At 42.0% G+C, this 16983-nt stretch overlaps 2 protein-coding genes across 4 annotated transcripts in view; one reads left to right on the plus strand and one right to left on the minus strand.

Annotated features, from left to right (window-relative positions):
- Positions 1-12048, minus strand: part of LOC126486327 (C-factor-like) — a 94585-nt gene extending 82537 nt beyond the window's left edge. Inside the window, exon 1 of the mRNA XM_050108941.1 lies at positions 11917-12048. Coding sequence (XP_049964898.1) covers positions 11917-12039 — 123 coding nt within the window. The 5' untranslated portion in view covers positions 12040-12048. The remainder of the gene's footprint in view (positions 1-11916) is intronic.
- LOC126486290 (thioredoxin reductase 2, mitochondrial) overlaps positions 11705-16983 on the plus strand; it is a 63649-nt gene continuing 58370 nt past the window's right edge. The window contains exons 1-4 of one of the 3 annotated variants that reach the window (XM_050108940.1): positions 11705-11865; positions 12341-12573; positions 16151-16281; positions 16490-16564. In XM_050108940.1, the coding sequence (XP_049964897.1) occupies positions 11856-11865; positions 12341-12573; positions 16151-16281; positions 16490-16564 (449 nt within the window). In that variant the 5' untranslated portion in view covers positions 11705-11855. Of the gene's footprint in view, positions 11866-12131; positions 12268-12340; positions 12574-16150; positions 16282-16489; positions 16565-16983 lie in introns of those variants that run through there. The other 2 variants (XM_050108938.1, XM_050108939.1) reach the window with 2 other exon arrangements.

Below are 16983 nucleotides of genomic sequence, written 5' to 3' on the forward strand. Positions count from 1 at the left end.
TGGAGACGATCGAGACATCCTTGAAGACGTCGTTCAAGGAGGGTGGTCCATTGAGAGCTGTAGTAGATTGCAAAATCGTCCACAAAGAGGGAGCCCGAGACATCGGGAAGGAGACAATCCATAATTGGATTTATGGCAATGGCAAACAGTACAACACTTAGCACAGAGCCCTGGGGTACCCCATTTTCTTGGAAGAAAGTACAGGAGAGAGTAGGGTTCACCTGCACTTTAAATGTATGCTCTGACATAAATTCATGAATAAAAAGGGGCAGCCGACCTCGAAAGCTTGGGGCGTAGGATGTCTGTCTTCCAACACGTATCGTATGCTCTCTCCAGATCAAAAAATATTGCTACTGTTTGGCGTTTCCTGGGAAAATTGTTCATGATGTAAGTGGAGAGAGCAACAAGATGGTCAACTGCAGAACGCCGCTTTCAGAAACCGCAATGGGCAGGTGTTAAAAGGCCTTGTGACTCCAGCCACCAGGCTAAATGGCAATTCATCATATGCTCCAAAACCTTACATACAATACTCATGAGAGAAATGGGGCGATAGCTAGAGGGAAGATGTTTGTCCTTTCCACGTTTCGAAACAGGAATGATGCTAGCTTCCCGCCATCCTCTGGGAAAAGTACTGTCGGTGCAAATTCGATTATAAAGGCAAAGGAGGTAACGCAGACTATGGTATGATAAATGCAGCAACATTTGGATGTGGATACCATCCAGTCCTGGGGTAGAAGAGCGAGAAGAAGAGAGTGCATATTGGAGTTCCCGCATGGAGAAAACAGTATTATGGCTTTTGCTATTTTGAGAGGAGAAAGCAAGAGGTCATGGAACGGAAGTTCCACATTTCTTCGGAAGAAAGGCTGGAGGGTAATTTGAAGAGCTCACAATCTCAGCAAAGTGTTGACCCAATGAGTTAGAAATTGCGATGGAGTCTACTAAGGTATCATGCATGACAGTGAGCCCAGAGATCGGGGAGAAACTAGGCGCGCCATATAACCATCGAATTCGACTCCACACTTTTGAGAAGGGAGTGAATGTGTTAAAAGAGCTAGTAAAGAAGTTCCAGCTTGCCTTCTTGCTATCGCAGATGACATGACGGCATCGCGCACATAAATGCTTATAGCGGATACAGTTGGCCATAGTAGGATGGTGGCAGAAAATGCAAATAGCGTGTTGCTGGTCACGTATTGCGTCATGGCACGCCTCATTCCACCAAGGAACTGGGGGGTGCCGGGGCAAATCGGAGATGCGAGGTATTGAACATTCCGCAGCTGTAAGAATAACTTCTGTAACATGAGTGACCTGATCGTTGATGCTAGGAAAGTGACGGTCATCGAATGTTGCTAGAGATGAAAAAAGTGTCCAATCAGCTTGGGCAAACTTCCAGCGTCTCGGGCGCAGAGATGGCAGTTGTGGCTGCAATCAAAGGACACATGGAAAATGGTCACTCAATTGTGTATCAGCAAGAGCAAACCATTCAAAGCGCTGAGCTAGCTGAACAGTACCGACCGAAAGGTCCAAATGAGAGAAATTCGTCATGGAGGCAGACAAAAATGTAGGTTCTACAGTGTTGAGGCAAACTAGATCCGCTAGGTGGAAGACGTCAATCAATAGGGAGCCTCGCAGGCAAGGAAGCGGAGATCCCCAAAGTGGGTGGTGGGCACTGAAGTCCCCAGCCAGCAAATACGAGGGCGGGAACTGACCAAGGAGATGAAGGAGTTCAGCTCTTGCCATCGGTGTGGACTATGGAATGTATACGGTACAAAGAGAGAAGGTGTATCCAGAAAGGGAAAGACTGACAGCAACAGCTTGGAAGGAACTGTTTAAGGGGATTAGGTGATAATGGACAGTATCATGGAAAAGAATCATAAGTCCCCCGTGTGCTGGAGCGCCATCAACAGAGGGGAGATCAAACTGGACTGACTGAAAATGAAGGAAAACAAAGTGATCGCGGGGACGCAGTTTTGTTTCCTGAAGACAGAAGATGACTGGCAAGTATGATCGTAAGAGGATCCCTCCATGCCTTGCCATCCCTGACCAATGACAGAGGAGACGAAGAAACATAACTCCCAGACCAAGTCCCCTCTGATGCTGCTAGAGGTGCCAACTCCTCCCTTTCAATGTGAATCTGAACTTTTTATGCATATCACCCCACACTTGTTGCTGACAGAGGAGACGAAGAAACATAACTCCCAGACCAAGTCCCCTCTGATGCTGCTAGAGGTGCCAACTCCTCCCTTTCAATGTGAATCTGAACTTTTTATGCATATCACCCCACACTTGTTGCTGACAGATGGTGACCAAGCAGCGTGATTGGTTCCAGCCTGTTTGCTTCCCATTTGGATCCCCATTCCATGCTTATTCAATGGAAGTGTAATGGATATTACTGTCAGGTCCCAGAGTTGCAATCTCTTTTTTTTTCTTTTTACTTGGCAGCTTGTGTCATTCTCCATGAATCTCACTGACCATTTGTGGGTTCCATGCTTTCTGTCAGAACCAGGTTGGCCCTTTCAGGTCTTCTGGTGGCATTTGGATCTTGGTCCACATGGACACTGTTAGTAATAGACTCTCATTCATACCACATTGGAACAGTTGCCATCCAGTTTCACTGGGATTGTGTGATCACAGTTTGCAGTCCCCATCTCCATTCTGACTGGCCATCTGCACCTGCTGCCCTCTTTCAGCAAGTGCCCCCTCCCTTCCTTCTCCTTGGGATTTTAATGCCCATCAGCCTTTTTGGGGCAGTGCTTCAGTGCTTTTTCATTGAGTCAGGGCTCCTCATTGGCCAATTTCTTGTGGACCACAACCTGTGCCTTCTTAATGATGGTTTCCCTAGACATTTCAGTGCCAAAAAAGGCACATTCTCTACCATACATCTTTTCCTCACTTCCCCTCCCCTTCTTCCTTCCTTATATTGGTTGCTGCACAATGACCTCTGCAATAGTGACGACTTCCCGTTGATCCTGTCATTCCCTTCCCACCTCCCAATGGTAAGGTTACCCCGCTGGGTTTTCCATCATGCTGATTGGCCTCTATATTCCTCCCACATCATATTTACACCTGCATTGTCAGGTTGTATTGATGAAGTCATACTTGATCTGTCCAATAAGGTAATGTGCACTGCCAGCATTACCATTCCCCACTCAATGGGCCCCGTTTGCCATCAGCCAGTTCCATGGTGGAGCACGGCCACTGCAACTACCATCTGTGATCATCATCACGCTTTGCAACATCTAAGGCAGCACTAGTCCTCCACCGGTCTTATTAATTTTAAAAGTCTTCATGCTAGTGACCAACAAAACAGAGTAAGTGGGTGTGTTAGGAATGCTTTATCTCCTCCCTAGGTTTGTCTGTCTTTGTCACAAGAGTGGGCTACACTCCACACACTCCAAGGTTGTCAGCAGCAGTCCTCCATCCCAAACCTTGACATTCCCATTAGCCTTTGTACAGATCCATCATTTCTTATGAAACAGCTTGTGACAGATTTCGCGATGGCATTGGCATCGGCCTCCTATCCAGCCACCCTCCTCCTTCATAAACAGTGGGCTAATGCTTCACACTTAAGTTTTCACCCTTGTCAGGTGGTCTCTTACAATGAGCCTTTTACCAAGTGGGAACTACTTCTCCCCTCTCTTCTTCCCACGATTCGGTCCCTGGCCCTGATTCCATCCATAACAAACTGTTTCGAAACCTCAATCCTCCACAACAATATCTCCGCCAGGTGTATAACAATATTTGGTTACAAGGTATTTTCCCCTCTTAATGGTCTACCCTTAAGCCTGGTGAGTAACCATTGTCCCTTAATAGTTACTGGCCAATCAGCTTGATCAATGTCCCATGCAAGTACTCGAATGGATAGTGGCTTGTCAACTCATTTGGGATCTTTTATCTCCTTACCACTGCAGCTTTCAGGAGGAATGGTCTCCAATTGATCATCTGCTTTGATTAGAAACCATGGTTCAGCAGGTCTTTTCACAGTGCCACCATCTTGTCACAGTTTGCTTTGATCTTTGTAAGGCCTATGAGACAGCTTTGTGCCATCACATACTACTTACACTTGACGAGTGAGATCTTTGGGGCCCCCTTCAATTTTTATTCACCAGTACCTGTCCCACCGGTCATTCAGGTTAGGGTTGGCAACGTTCTCAGCTCTCCAAAGACCCAGGAGATTGACTTTCCACAGGGCTCCATATTAAAGTTCCTTCTTTTTCTCATTGCTACTAATGGGCTTGTGGCCTCTGCCGGACTCTTTGTCAGCCCTACTCTGTATGTGGATGATTACTGCATTTGAGCTAGCTCCCACTCAGTGGCCTCTGTGGAACAACAGCTCCAGGGTGCCATCTGGCATGATTCCACATGGACAGCCTCACACGGTTTTCAATCCTCTCTCCTTAAGTCGATGGTGGTGCATTTCTGAAGCCATATTATGGCCCATCCTGATCTGAAGCTCTGTCTCTATGCCCAACACCTGACTGCGGTCCCCCAGTTCCATTTCTTGAGTCTTCTTTTTGACAACAAGCTTACTTAGTTGCCCCATATCTGCCTTTTGAAGGTTGCCTGTTTTTGTAAACTCAGTGTTCTTCACATCCCTGCCCACATCTTGTCGGGTGCAGACTGTTCAACCCTTCTCCACCTTTATTGGTCACTATTTCTGTCTCATCTGTGCTATGATTGTCAAGTTTATGGATCTGAAGCCTCTTCCATGCTGCTCCTCTTGGAACTGGTTCACCATCATGGTATCTGTTTGGCCAGCGGTGCCTTTTGCTCTAGCCTTGTCTTCTGGTCTAGTTGATACTGGGATACCTCCCCTTTTGGTTTGGCAGTCCCAGCTCCTGGTTTCCTATGCCATCACTAACTGTCTTACCCCTCTTCACCTCTTCTGTTCTATTATTATTATTATTATGTGGCTTCAGGATGTCACACATCCACTACCTGCCCTCAGATAGGTTCACTGGTTGGGCTACATCTCACTTCCCTCTGGTGCATTTTCCACTCTCTTCCTTGTTCTCATTCCAACTTTCTTTCCTGACCACCTGCCCTTGATTAGTTCCCCTGCCCTGGGATCCGATGGACCTCTTCCAGGGTCTGAAAGTCTCTATCGCTCCAATGGTGTTTAATTGTTTGTTCCGAATGCTCTTATAAGAGATTCAGCGTGCCATAGTTTTTTATACCAATGGCTTTAAATCTGCGAATCACATCGGATATGTCTTCAATTCTTCTGTTGGCATGGAACACCATATCCTGCCTGCCATGTGTGGGGTGTTTTCTGTGGAACTCATGGCCATCTATTGAGCCCTCTGCTTTATTAAATGGACCTCCCTAACCCAAGTATTTTTATGTATGGGCTCAATGAATGGCCTTCAGACTATCCTCGGTGTTTCTCCCACCACCACTCAGTCTCTGCCATCCACGGCTTTCTGGCCGATCTTGGTGATACTGCTTGTTCAGATGATTTCCTTTGGGTTATCAGCCATGTCAGTGTCCTGGGTAATGAACTTGCTGATCATCTGGCCTCCCCCTCCACCCCGCCCCCATCCCCCACCATTTTCCGTGACCCCTCTGGGGGGCACATTTGTGGCTTTATGTCAAATACCTCTTTGCTCAATCATGGGCTGATTCTCAAGAGGCCACCCCATCTAATAAACTTCGTGCAATCAAGGGGAGTCTCACCATATTGCGTTCTTCCCTCCGCCTCTTCCTGCAGGAATCTACCACCCTTTGTCATCCTTGCACCAGCCATCAGCCATACTAAGCTAAGCCATGACTTTTTACTCCACAATGTGCCACCCCCCTTCCCTTTGTAGCTGTGGGACTCATGGAGATCCATATGTTGCTGGACTGCCCCTGCCTTTTGGCCCTTTGCACTAAATATGCCCTCCGACTCTCCATGACCCACGAGTTAACAGACAACACTTGCATGGTTACATTTGTCCTCAATTTTATTTCCATAAGTGGTTTGTCCTCTCAGGTTTATGTTCTTGAATTTTCCTTTGGAAATGGAGTACCTCAATTAGCATTGGCATTGGTTATGGTGGCCTTGGCCTTGCCTCCACACCAGCCAGTTTCTTCCTGCTTTTTTCCCTATGTTTTGTCTTATCTTTTGTGCAGTTTTGTTCCCCCTTTTCTTGTGCCTTCTTCCCCTGGTCTTGTCCTCATTGTGTCATGATCAGGTGTGGGGATCGGGATGGGTCAGTGGTGATACAGGTGCCCCAATGGGCGTAGTGTTTCTGGGGCACCCCTGCTCTCCCCATCGCCCCCCCCCCCCCCCCTGTTCTTTCCTCTGCCTGCTACCCCAACATTCCCTTTACCTCTTTGCTCATTTCCCCTTCCCCTTGACTGGACTGTGCTCTTTGTGTTGTTCCTCCCATGGTTTCTGGCACCTTAGATCATGGGACTGATGACCTCGCTGATTGGTCCCCACTCCCATTCAAACAAACAAACATCTTGCTGCATCAATAATCTCCCCATCATCCACATATGGCTTCACAAGAAGTGCATCCTTCATTGGGCCAAACAGATGGAAGTCAGAAGGTGTAAGACCTAGGTTGGTGGTTGGTTGGTTAATTTGGAGGAGAGGACCAAACAGCGAGGTCATTGGTCCCGTCAGATTAGGGAAGGACTGGGGAGGAAGTTGGCCATGCCTTCTCAAAGGAACTCTCTTGGCATTTGCCTGAAGCGATTTAGGGAAATCACACAAAACCTAAATCAGGATGGCCAGATGAAGATTTGAACTAATGTCCTCCCAGGCTTTAGGGTGGAGGGAGAATAATCCAATGAAGTTTTGTGAGGTCCTCTTGTATGCATAGACTTGGATGACGCCTTGCGTTTTTTATGGAGAAGGAAAAGTTAATTTGCCCTTTCTTTTTTTTTTTTTTCAGAGTTAATCACTGCACAGTGAGGGAGGACTTGAAACAGAATAACTGACCCCTTCAGAGTCTCAGGAGACTGTTGTCATGACTTTACTGGCTGAAAATGCTGCAGCTTTTAACATTTTCTTCTTCAGAGGAGAGGTAGTTGGGTGCCACACCACAGATTGCTGTTTTGTTTCCGGTTCAAAGTGACAAACCCATGTTTCATTGCCTTTGATGGTATTCAAGAAAAAACCATAAAGCAATACTCATGGCTTTTTCTTTGTAAAGGAACATTTGAAAATGGAGTTCAACATTTCTGCCTTTGCTTTGCTTCCCTCAGTTTTGGTTCCTTTCTCATCGGTGATTGACTGCACACTAACTTTTGTGTCACTATCGGCCTTTACAGGCAACTAGAATTTTTTTGAGTTTTGTGAAAGATCTTATGTGAATAATCTGCTATGGTAGTCACTGAAGACTTCACACATTTTTTTCTTTACAGCAAATGTTTCATTCAACATCCCTCTATCTGTAGCTCTATCTTTGTTTTTCACCTATTGTGCAGTAGTCTTTATAGTGACTCAATACCATGTAGGGAGCCTCTCATTGTGAACAGTTCTACTGGGTACGTATCTGTCTAGTGCATGGTCAAGTATTGTTTTAATCTTGAGCCATAGTTCCTCATCATCCTCGTATCCTGAGCTCAAAGTGTGAAGATCCTCATTGAGGTTTGACAGTACTGCTTTTTCTCCATTTCAGTGAACAAGTAATCATTCTACTTGTTTTAGTTGCCCTTTGTACTTTGGCAATAATTGTTGTTGCAACTTCCTCTCAGCGACCCTATTTTGGGCATCCTCAAAGAGGTCAGTGTTGTTTGTTACCATGAGATCCAATATACTCATTTCTCCATCATGTGTGAGGTTCCTAACCTCTTGTCATACTTAGTTTTCAGAGGAGGCATTTACTAATGTTTCACAGGATGTCTTTTGTTAGGCCCACCACAAACAAAACTGTAATTATCCCATTAATTATTTCATGGTTACTGTGTCTTCTGATTATTGCAGTGTGATTGGGTTCTTAGGGTACTAGCAAAATGAAGTTTCTATCAAAGTTTTTGATTATGCCAGGAGGTGTGTGTGGAGATCAATAGAAGGATCCAATTGTAATGTTATCCTCATCCCTGATATTGAGTATTGGTCAAACAATCTCACATGCAGATTCATGCTAAATTGGAGCTAGATCTGAGTTTCTTGTCTACTGTGATAAATACAGCACCTCCAATTCCCGCTAGCCTAGCCTTTTGATATAAGCTTAAGTTTCTCCCAAAAATCTTTTGCTGTCAACTTCAAGTTTTAACCATCTTTCTGTGTCTGATACTATGTGAGCCCCTCTACTTTTTAGGAAACTCTGGTGCTTGTTATCTGGACTGAATTGAGAGTCATCTAGAAAAAATAAAAAAAAACTGCCATAGTGTGCACCCCCACAAATGTAACACACACCTGACCCATTTAGGGGGACCCTACAGATCTAAACCCTGTGGCACAAGTCTAGGAAGTAAAAGCCTAGCTTGTCACAGAACATTCCCAGTCTCTGGTTTGAGCCTTTCACTCAACTCAGAACCATAAGACCACAATCTGCTCTGGAGACAATGCTGCAGATTGTGAGCTTTGTTGAAATTCTGTGAGCAAGACTGCAATTCTCGACTTTCTCTGCCAGTCACTGGAATGATCCAAATATGACTCTGGAGCCCAGATGACAGACATCGTCTGAATGTGTGCCACAATCTGCAGTTGGTTAACCCTATTTTCTCAATGGATGCTGAAATAGCCTCTTCATCAATTAAATTCAATATCTCTTGTGTTATCAAAGGATTTTTACTAGCTCTCATCTTTTTACCTACTTTGTCCTCTGCTGCCTTCACTATTTCATCTGTCAAAGCTACCAATTCTTCTTCTACTGTATTCCTTTTCCCTGTTCTTGTCAATCATTTTGCAATGATCCCTCTGAAACACTCTACAACCTCTGGTATTTCAGTTTATCCAGGTTCCTTCTCCTTAAATTCTTATCTTTTTGCAGTTTCTTCAGTTGTAATCTACAGTTCATAAGCAATAAATTGTGGTCAGAGTTCACATTTGCCCCTGGAAATATGTTACAATTTAAAACCTGGTTCCTAAATCTCTGTCCTACCATCATATAATCAATCTGAAATTTTCCAGTGTCTCCAGGTCACTTCCACTTTCACAACCTTCCTTCATGATTCTTAAACCAAGTGTTAGGTATCATTAAGTTATGCTCTGGGCAAAAGTCTACCAGGTGGCTTTCTCTTTCATTTCTTATCTCCAGTCCATATTTACCTACTATTTCTTCTTCTCTTCCTTTTCTTACAATCAAATTCCTGTCCCCCATGACTACTAAATAGTCATTTATTAGTACTACTAATAAATATCTGAATAATTTCTTTTATCTCATCATATATTTATTCAGTCTCTTCATCATCTGTGGAGCTGGTTGGCATATGAACTTCTACTAATGTGGTAGGTGTGGGTTTCATGTCTATCTCGGCTACAATAATGCATTCGCTATGCTGCTTGTGGTAGCTTACCTGTATTACTATTTTATTTATTCATTAGTAAACCTACTCATGCATTACCCTTATTTGATTTTTTATTTATAACCCTGTATTCACCTGATCAGAAGTCCAGTTTCTCCTGCCAGTGAACTTCACTAATTCCCATTATATCTTTCACCTATCCATTTCCCTTTTTAAATTTTCTGACCTACTTGCCCAATTAAAGGATCTGACATTTCACACTCTGATCCGTAGGGTGCCCATTTTGTTTTTCCCAACAACAACGTCGTCCTTAGTAGTCCCCACCCAGAGACCCAAATGGGGGTCTATTTTACCTCTGGAATATTTTGCCTAAGAAGATGCCATCATCATTTAACTATACAGTAACGCTGCATGCCCCCATGAAAAATTGTGGCTGCAGCTTCCCCTTGCTTTCAACCATTCGCAGTTCCGACACGGCAATGCTGTTTTGGTTGATGTTACAAAGGCCAGTTCAACCAATCATCCAGACTGTTGCCCCTACAATTCTCATATTGCTTAAAAAGATGACTCAAAACAGATTTTGGCACCAGTGGCATTGAGAAGCAGCTGAAATCACTAAAATTGAAAAGAGCTCCATGACCCAATAGAATCCCTCTCAGGTTCTATACTGAATTTGCAGCTGACTTAGCCCCTCATTGAACTGTTCTCTACCACTGAGCCCTTGAACATAAAACCATGACCGGGACTGAGAAGAAAGCACAGATCACATCCATATACAAGAAGGATAGCAAAAGTGATTCACAAAACTATCATCCAATATTCTTGTCATCAATTTTTTGCAGAATCTTAGAACATACCCATATTCTAAGCTCAAATATACTGAGGTATCTCGAACAGAATGACATCCTTAATACGAACTAGCTTGGATTCTGAAAACATTGATCAAGTGAAATTCAACTCACACTTTTCTCACGATATTTTGAAATCCTTGGATCAAGATGGACAGTTAGATGTAGCATTTCTTGATTGCAAAAAAGCATTTGACTCATTATCACAGCCACACTTATTATCAAAAAGTATGGTCGTATGGGGCATCAAACGAAATTTGGGCTGAGGAACTTTTGTCAGGAGTGATAGAGCAAGTTATGTTGAATTATTGAACAGTGTCTCCCCTCTTGCCCCCACTTGCAGACCCTATGGTTCTGTGACTAATGTCATTGTGATCAAAACATATTACATGAACATTAGAATGCTATCATTACATTTAGCTAACATTAATTGACTTGACCAAAGAGGTAGACACTAGTAACTATTTCATTAGTGTTTTTGGCATCTTGTTCAGGGTTGTTTATAGTATACTAACTTTCACAACGATAATGCAAATTCACTCACTCAGTAAACGTTCTTTAAATTACTACTGTTCACCACAGTTAATATTCCTTATTTTGTACAATGGTCTACTTGTTCTATATTCAATTCTTACTGTATACAGTTGTATTTAAATGTGGTTTCACTTGCTGTCCTACTTGATATGAATAGAATCACCGCATTTACTGCTTTCGTATTTGATGAAACGTTAACACATTGTAAATGTATCTGCACAACATTAGTAAGGTGCAAACTGTTCAGTTGGATATATCAAAGCAAATAAACTATTACATATCGTACTGCGCAACGGAAACATTCTATGAATGAAGACGGCATACGAAATCAATTAAAGTACTACCAAATGAAACATAACACAAAGTGATTTCACGATTCTTTTTAAGTCATGTGTGTTTTAAACTGTCGGCATATTAAAGAAAGTCGCCGGTAAGTTACGCCTATTTCAGGGTTAATTACTCTGTCGTATTAAAAACTTTCTCGAAAGTCCAGCATGTTGCGTTATAATGAAGTACTGCATGAATAGTCATGCATCCAATTACTATAATTTTGTCTTGTCTCTCAGGTTTTTCAGTGAAACACTCGTGACAGAGGTATTTTTCTCATTGATTAATCGCTCATTCTGTACTTTCAGTCCTACGAAATAAAGAACTTTCTATACGAAGGATGACTGGGAAATCTCTTCTGGTACTGTATTCCAGTCTGAAGGCTAATAAAATAAAATTGAGTAATTTCTGCAAGTTAATCAGGTACTAAACCAGATATATCAGTTATTAAGAATAAGCAATCCCACTGTAATTTATATGTATCAGTTGTGCAATATACACGTTTCATAGAACTAATGACATGATGTAACCAGTTTCCTGTTTCTGTAAAAAACTGATGATCACGCTGACAGTTCTTTTTCCCTGTCAAGGTGAGCCTCTCGGATTAGGCAACGCAGGAGTATCTTTGAATGAATCCGCAAAGCGTTTCGTAGCCTTTTGTCATTCGTGATCTGAAGTGTTTGGGATTTACACAAATATTGAGTTTTCTGGAGGCATAGATTGCTGTGGTATCGAATTAACGTCATGGCACCAAGTAAGTGTACAAGGGTTAAATAACGATATATTTATCGTATTTTTCACTCACCTTAGCAGTTTGTGGGTTCCGGCAAGTCGCTATCAGGTTTTTTAAAGAATTTCTTTGCACTAATTTATTGACGAGACCCAAACCTAAACCTCTATTGCAGCCAGTTATCAGAATAGATTTCATGACGAATGTAATGTGTGTGTTGTCTACGTTAGTAACAAAATATTTCTCTGTTTCGCGGACGAGAAACGTGACTAGTTCGTAGCTGACGCAGAATGGCGGTTACGGGGATTAGCACGCGGCTGCTGACTTTGCGTGCATCTCAGCTGAAATGTGTTACAGTAACGAAAAATAAAGTCAGTTTTCAGGGTCTTGTATGGTATTCGTTGAGATCAATTACCAGCACTGCCAGTAAGTTTTTGATGCGTTGAATTCTGTGATTATATGACCTCTAAACGCAATGCGTTACTATACTTTTTTACAGCGGCGGTAACACCTAGTAATTTCGAATATGATCTGGTGGTCATCGGAGGCGGATCAGGTGGCTTAGCATGTGCGAAGGAAGCTGTCCAGTACGGAACAAAAGTGGCTGTTTTGGACTACGTCACACCATCTCCCAGAGGATCAAAGTGGGGTCTCGGAGGGACCTGTGTAAATGTTGGATGTATACCAAAGAAATTGATGCATCAAGCGGCCTTACTTGGTGAAGCAGTACATGTAAGCAATAGCAGCATTTTTTAAATTTTTTTTATTTTTTAATTTGACAATATCAGTCTAGGGACATAACATTATCAGCTAGTTAAGCAAAGAGTAATTAAATTTAAAATATATTCTATTATGAAATATGTTCGTTTCAAATGAGGTGCTACCTGTTTGTTAAAACTATACCAGTTTTGCACATCAGACCACTTCCTTACTTTCTTTACACACTGTTGTATGATGATTGCATTCTTTAACGTAAAAATGTGAACAGATGATGGTACAGGCACGTCACATACATTTGTAACTAACTTACGGTATTTTGTCAGTAGCAGAAGTTGCCCCACTAAGTGTGCCTGTCTGATTAGTTTTAAAGGGAACAGAGTTGAAAGTTTTATTGGCAAAAGTGACATATTGCTGAACATGTGAGTGAGGAGCGAGCGATAGTGAAGCAATACTTGTTTACACATAGCTTCACATGTTTAATAATTTCTGAATTTCCTACTTATGAAATAATAAATTACTAAGTGAAACAATTTGAGGATCATATAGCTTCATGAAATAATAAATTACTAAGTGAAACAATTTGAGGATCATATAGCTTCAGTTGCGAATCACACGTGGTGATAGTACATCCAGAAATAACGGTTTTTGTCCTTATGATATGGCTTTCCTCAGATAAAATGTATCAAGAGACTTATATCTGAGTAAGTTATGTTGTGAAGTGGTAATTATCGCAGCAGGTATCACTTGTGTTTATGCCATTGCAGACAAGAAAGGTGTTTGGAGGAACAATGAGTGGGTCACATAAAAGTGCTGCATCCACATGCGTGTAATGCAACATTACTCTGCCTTTCTGCACATATGAAATAGTTGGAGTTATTATAGGTCATTTGAAGTAAGGTTTAAAAAAAGTGTTTTCAAGCTCTTCCAGATAGGTGATTAAGTTTCAGAATTATAATAAATGACACTAGCAACAGAATGTTGTTATCCAAATATGCTGACATTGAAGTCAGGGGTTTATTGCTGAGCAGATAGATCAACTTCTAATCACATGTTCTTGGAGACAATGAAATAGTGACACAGCTACAATTATTGACAAATGTATGAACAACAATCTTATAGTAAATTAGACTCCATTGGTAAGAGGGGAGTGCTGTAGGTGTATGGCAAAAGAAAAGTCTTTAGAGCTAAAGTTGACTTGCCATGGCTGCTTCGTGCATCCACAACAACAAATCATGTAACAAAATTTCAAACAACTCTGTGACAACCTCTGTTTTGCTGCAGCTATATAGAAGGCTCCTGTTTGCCATCACTTAAACTAAGATATTACCACCAGTGTTTTGTGCTCCACAATTAATAGGTGGCAACAGCACTTACTGTTAAAGGCTCTTCTTTTGTTTTACTAGTATATTTTACTGAAAAGCTTTTCTTTCTAAGTAATAGAACACTGTAATGTGTACTAAGAATGAAGGATTGTTTCCTCAGTGCAGATGTTGCTACATTTTAATCACAGCAACCTCTTAAGAATGGCGTACCAGACTTGAACCATGTAAAGTCCAGGTTGGAATATCAACAGCTATGAAAAGATAGATTGCTATTCACTGTAAAGATGAAACATTGAGTTGCAAGACAGGCACAACAAAAAGACTTACACATTGAGCTTTCGGCCGAAGCCTTCTTCAGAAAAGAAGGGAAAACACACACATTCAAACAAGCAAGCCACCTAACAGACGCGACTGCACTCTCTAGCCAGACTGCAACTATTCAACTACTGCACTGAATGAAACCAGCAATCTGGAAAGGGGGGGGGGGGGGGATGTAGGCGATGCCAGGCAGAACCTGTAAGGACAAGAAGCTGGCAGTACAAGAGTGCCAGGTGCTTTGGGTGACTGAAGGGGAGGGAGAGGAGCAGGGGGGGCGGAGTTATGAATTGGAAGAAGATAATAGGATGGAAGGGTTGGAAATTGTTGGGTAGAGGATGTGGGGGCAGTAGATAATTGTATGCTGAGGCCGGGATAATTTCAGTAATGGAGAATGTGTTGTAGCGATAACTCCCATCTGCACAGTTCAGAAAATTTTTGGTGTAGGGGAGGATGCAGATGGCCTGGGTTGTGAAGCAGTCATTGAAATCAAGGATGTTATGTGCAGCTGACTGTTGTACCACAGGGAGGTCCACTATGTTCTTGTCCACAGTTTGGCAGTGGCCATTCATCCTAGAGGTCAGCTGTTTGGTGGTTGTACCAATTTAAAACCAACTGTCCACCAGGACGAATGGCCATTGCCAAACTGTGACTGAGAGTAAAGTAGGCCACCCTGTGGCACAACATTCAGCTGAACATAATATGCTTGATTTCAATGGCTGCTTCAAAACCCATGCCATCTGAATTCTCCCGTGCACCACAGCTTTGCCGAACTGGGCAGATAGGAGTCATCCTTACAACACACTCTCTGCTCCAGAAATCATCCCAGTCTAAGCCTACAATAACTTACTGTTCCACATCCTCCAGTCAACACCTGCCAATGCACCTATCAGTCTTTTCCCTCCTCCGCTCATCTCCTTTTCAACTCCGTGTTCCCCTCCTCACCCCCCTTCACGGTCTTAAACACACCTAATGGCTTTGTTCTGCTGCCTTCTAGTCCCTGAATACTATTATCAGACAGTGCTCTTCTCTCCTCCTACCTGTATCTTGCTAGCCTTGCCACTTCCCTGCCCCCACTCCAGAGCTTTTGTTCAATGCAACAGTTGCAGTCCAACCGAAGTGATCATGTGTGTGAGGTGTGCCTGCTTTGTGTGTGTGTGTGTGTGTGTGTGTGTGTGTGTGTGTGTGTGTTTTTTCATTTTCCCCTGAAGGCTTTGACCAAAAGCTCGATGTGTAACGATTTTTCTGTTGTGTTTGTATGTAACTCAGTGTGTCACCGTTACGGTGAGTAACAGTCTATCCTCCTTGTTGATATTACCAGACTGGTCAAGGGCAGTATAGTATACTATGTTAAATTTTTGGAACTAACTTTTTCACATTTGTTAACGAATCTGAAATGGGCTTTTTGGTCCTTCAGAAACCAGATGTCAGGTTTGACCAGTGACAGAAAGTTATGATATCACGTGATATGGAACAGGACACTATCGGTGTTAATTTTGCTTCTGTATGTTGGGGATGTAAGTTCTGGTTGTAGTCTCTTTGAGACCTGGCAAAGCTAACACACATAAATAGACGACACCTCTTATAGTACATATTTTATGTATATCAAATTTTAATGAGTAGTTTTTCCATATTTTTATAACATCATGGGTCAAAACAAATGGGTGGTATTGGCATGTTCAATATTCAATATCCTACGGAATGTTTTCACATTGTTCCATCTGACGCCCTACTGCAAAAGTTGTGATAGAAGTATTTTGCCACATTTAGGTGTGTAGGTGCTGAATAGAACTGAGTCATAAATTACAAATGTAGTATATATTTAAGTATTTTACTAATACCTCAACAAATAAAATATTTCAAAACTTTGTAAACCTTTGTAGAATTTGATGCAAATGCTTTCACTGTCTGTGGCAAAACACAAAATAATTATTTCATGTATGTTTTTGTAGGATGCAAAGTTTTATGGATGGGAAGTTCCTGAATTAAAAGATATAAAACATAACTGGGAAGTTCTTAGAAATGCTGTTCAAGACCACATAAAATCAGTCAACTGGGTAACACGAGTGCAGTTGAGAGAAAAGTGAGTTGACTTAATTGCTTTTTATATTATTGCTTTTACAAGGAGTGTAATGTCTATGCATACTGAACTAAAACTTATCCTTCTGTTTAAAATAATGCTGCTTCATTGAGGGTGAATGTTTGTTTTTGCATTCAGATTTAGTTGTTGGAAGGGTGTTATTCCATAGTTTGCATTAGTCTCATAATGGTAGCCTCCTCTGCAATTACAGGGAGAGAAGAGACTGTTTTGAAGGATCACGTGAGCGTTGGAAAGATCCAGACAGAAGAAAAGATCATTTATTGAGGTCTGTCAGTGGTGATTAACATTTTAATCATAACCTTTGACATTCACTAATCTGATGTGCATTTCCTTTAGAAGTGTGAACTAGATATTTCTTTAAATGGTCAGATTTTTGGAAGTATATCATTTGACTTAATTAAGTTTGGTTTTACAGTCATGAGATCATCACCCTTTGTTCAGAACAGATTGTAATAGCTAGGAAAATATAGAATTTAATTTTGCTACAAAAACTGCAGATTGCAAAGGGTGGCATTTTTAAGAAATTTCAAAAGAAAACTATTTTTGTCCCCTGTTGCAGTGGTTGTGAAAACAGCATTTCACCAAATCTAATTTGTGTTTAGATTGTTACCTATTTGGATAATAAGCGATGTACGGTGTTAAGTGTGGGTGCACTGGCTGCATTTGGAGCACTTGTTGTTGTAC

Source organism: Schistocerca serialis, chromosome 1 (assembly GCF_023864345.2).
Source record: "Schistocerca serialis cubense isolate TAMUIC-IGC-003099 chromosome 1, iqSchSeri2.2, whole genome shotgun sequence".
Taxonomy (NCBI): Eukaryota; Metazoa; Arthropoda; class Insecta; order Orthoptera; family Acrididae; genus Schistocerca; species Schistocerca serialis.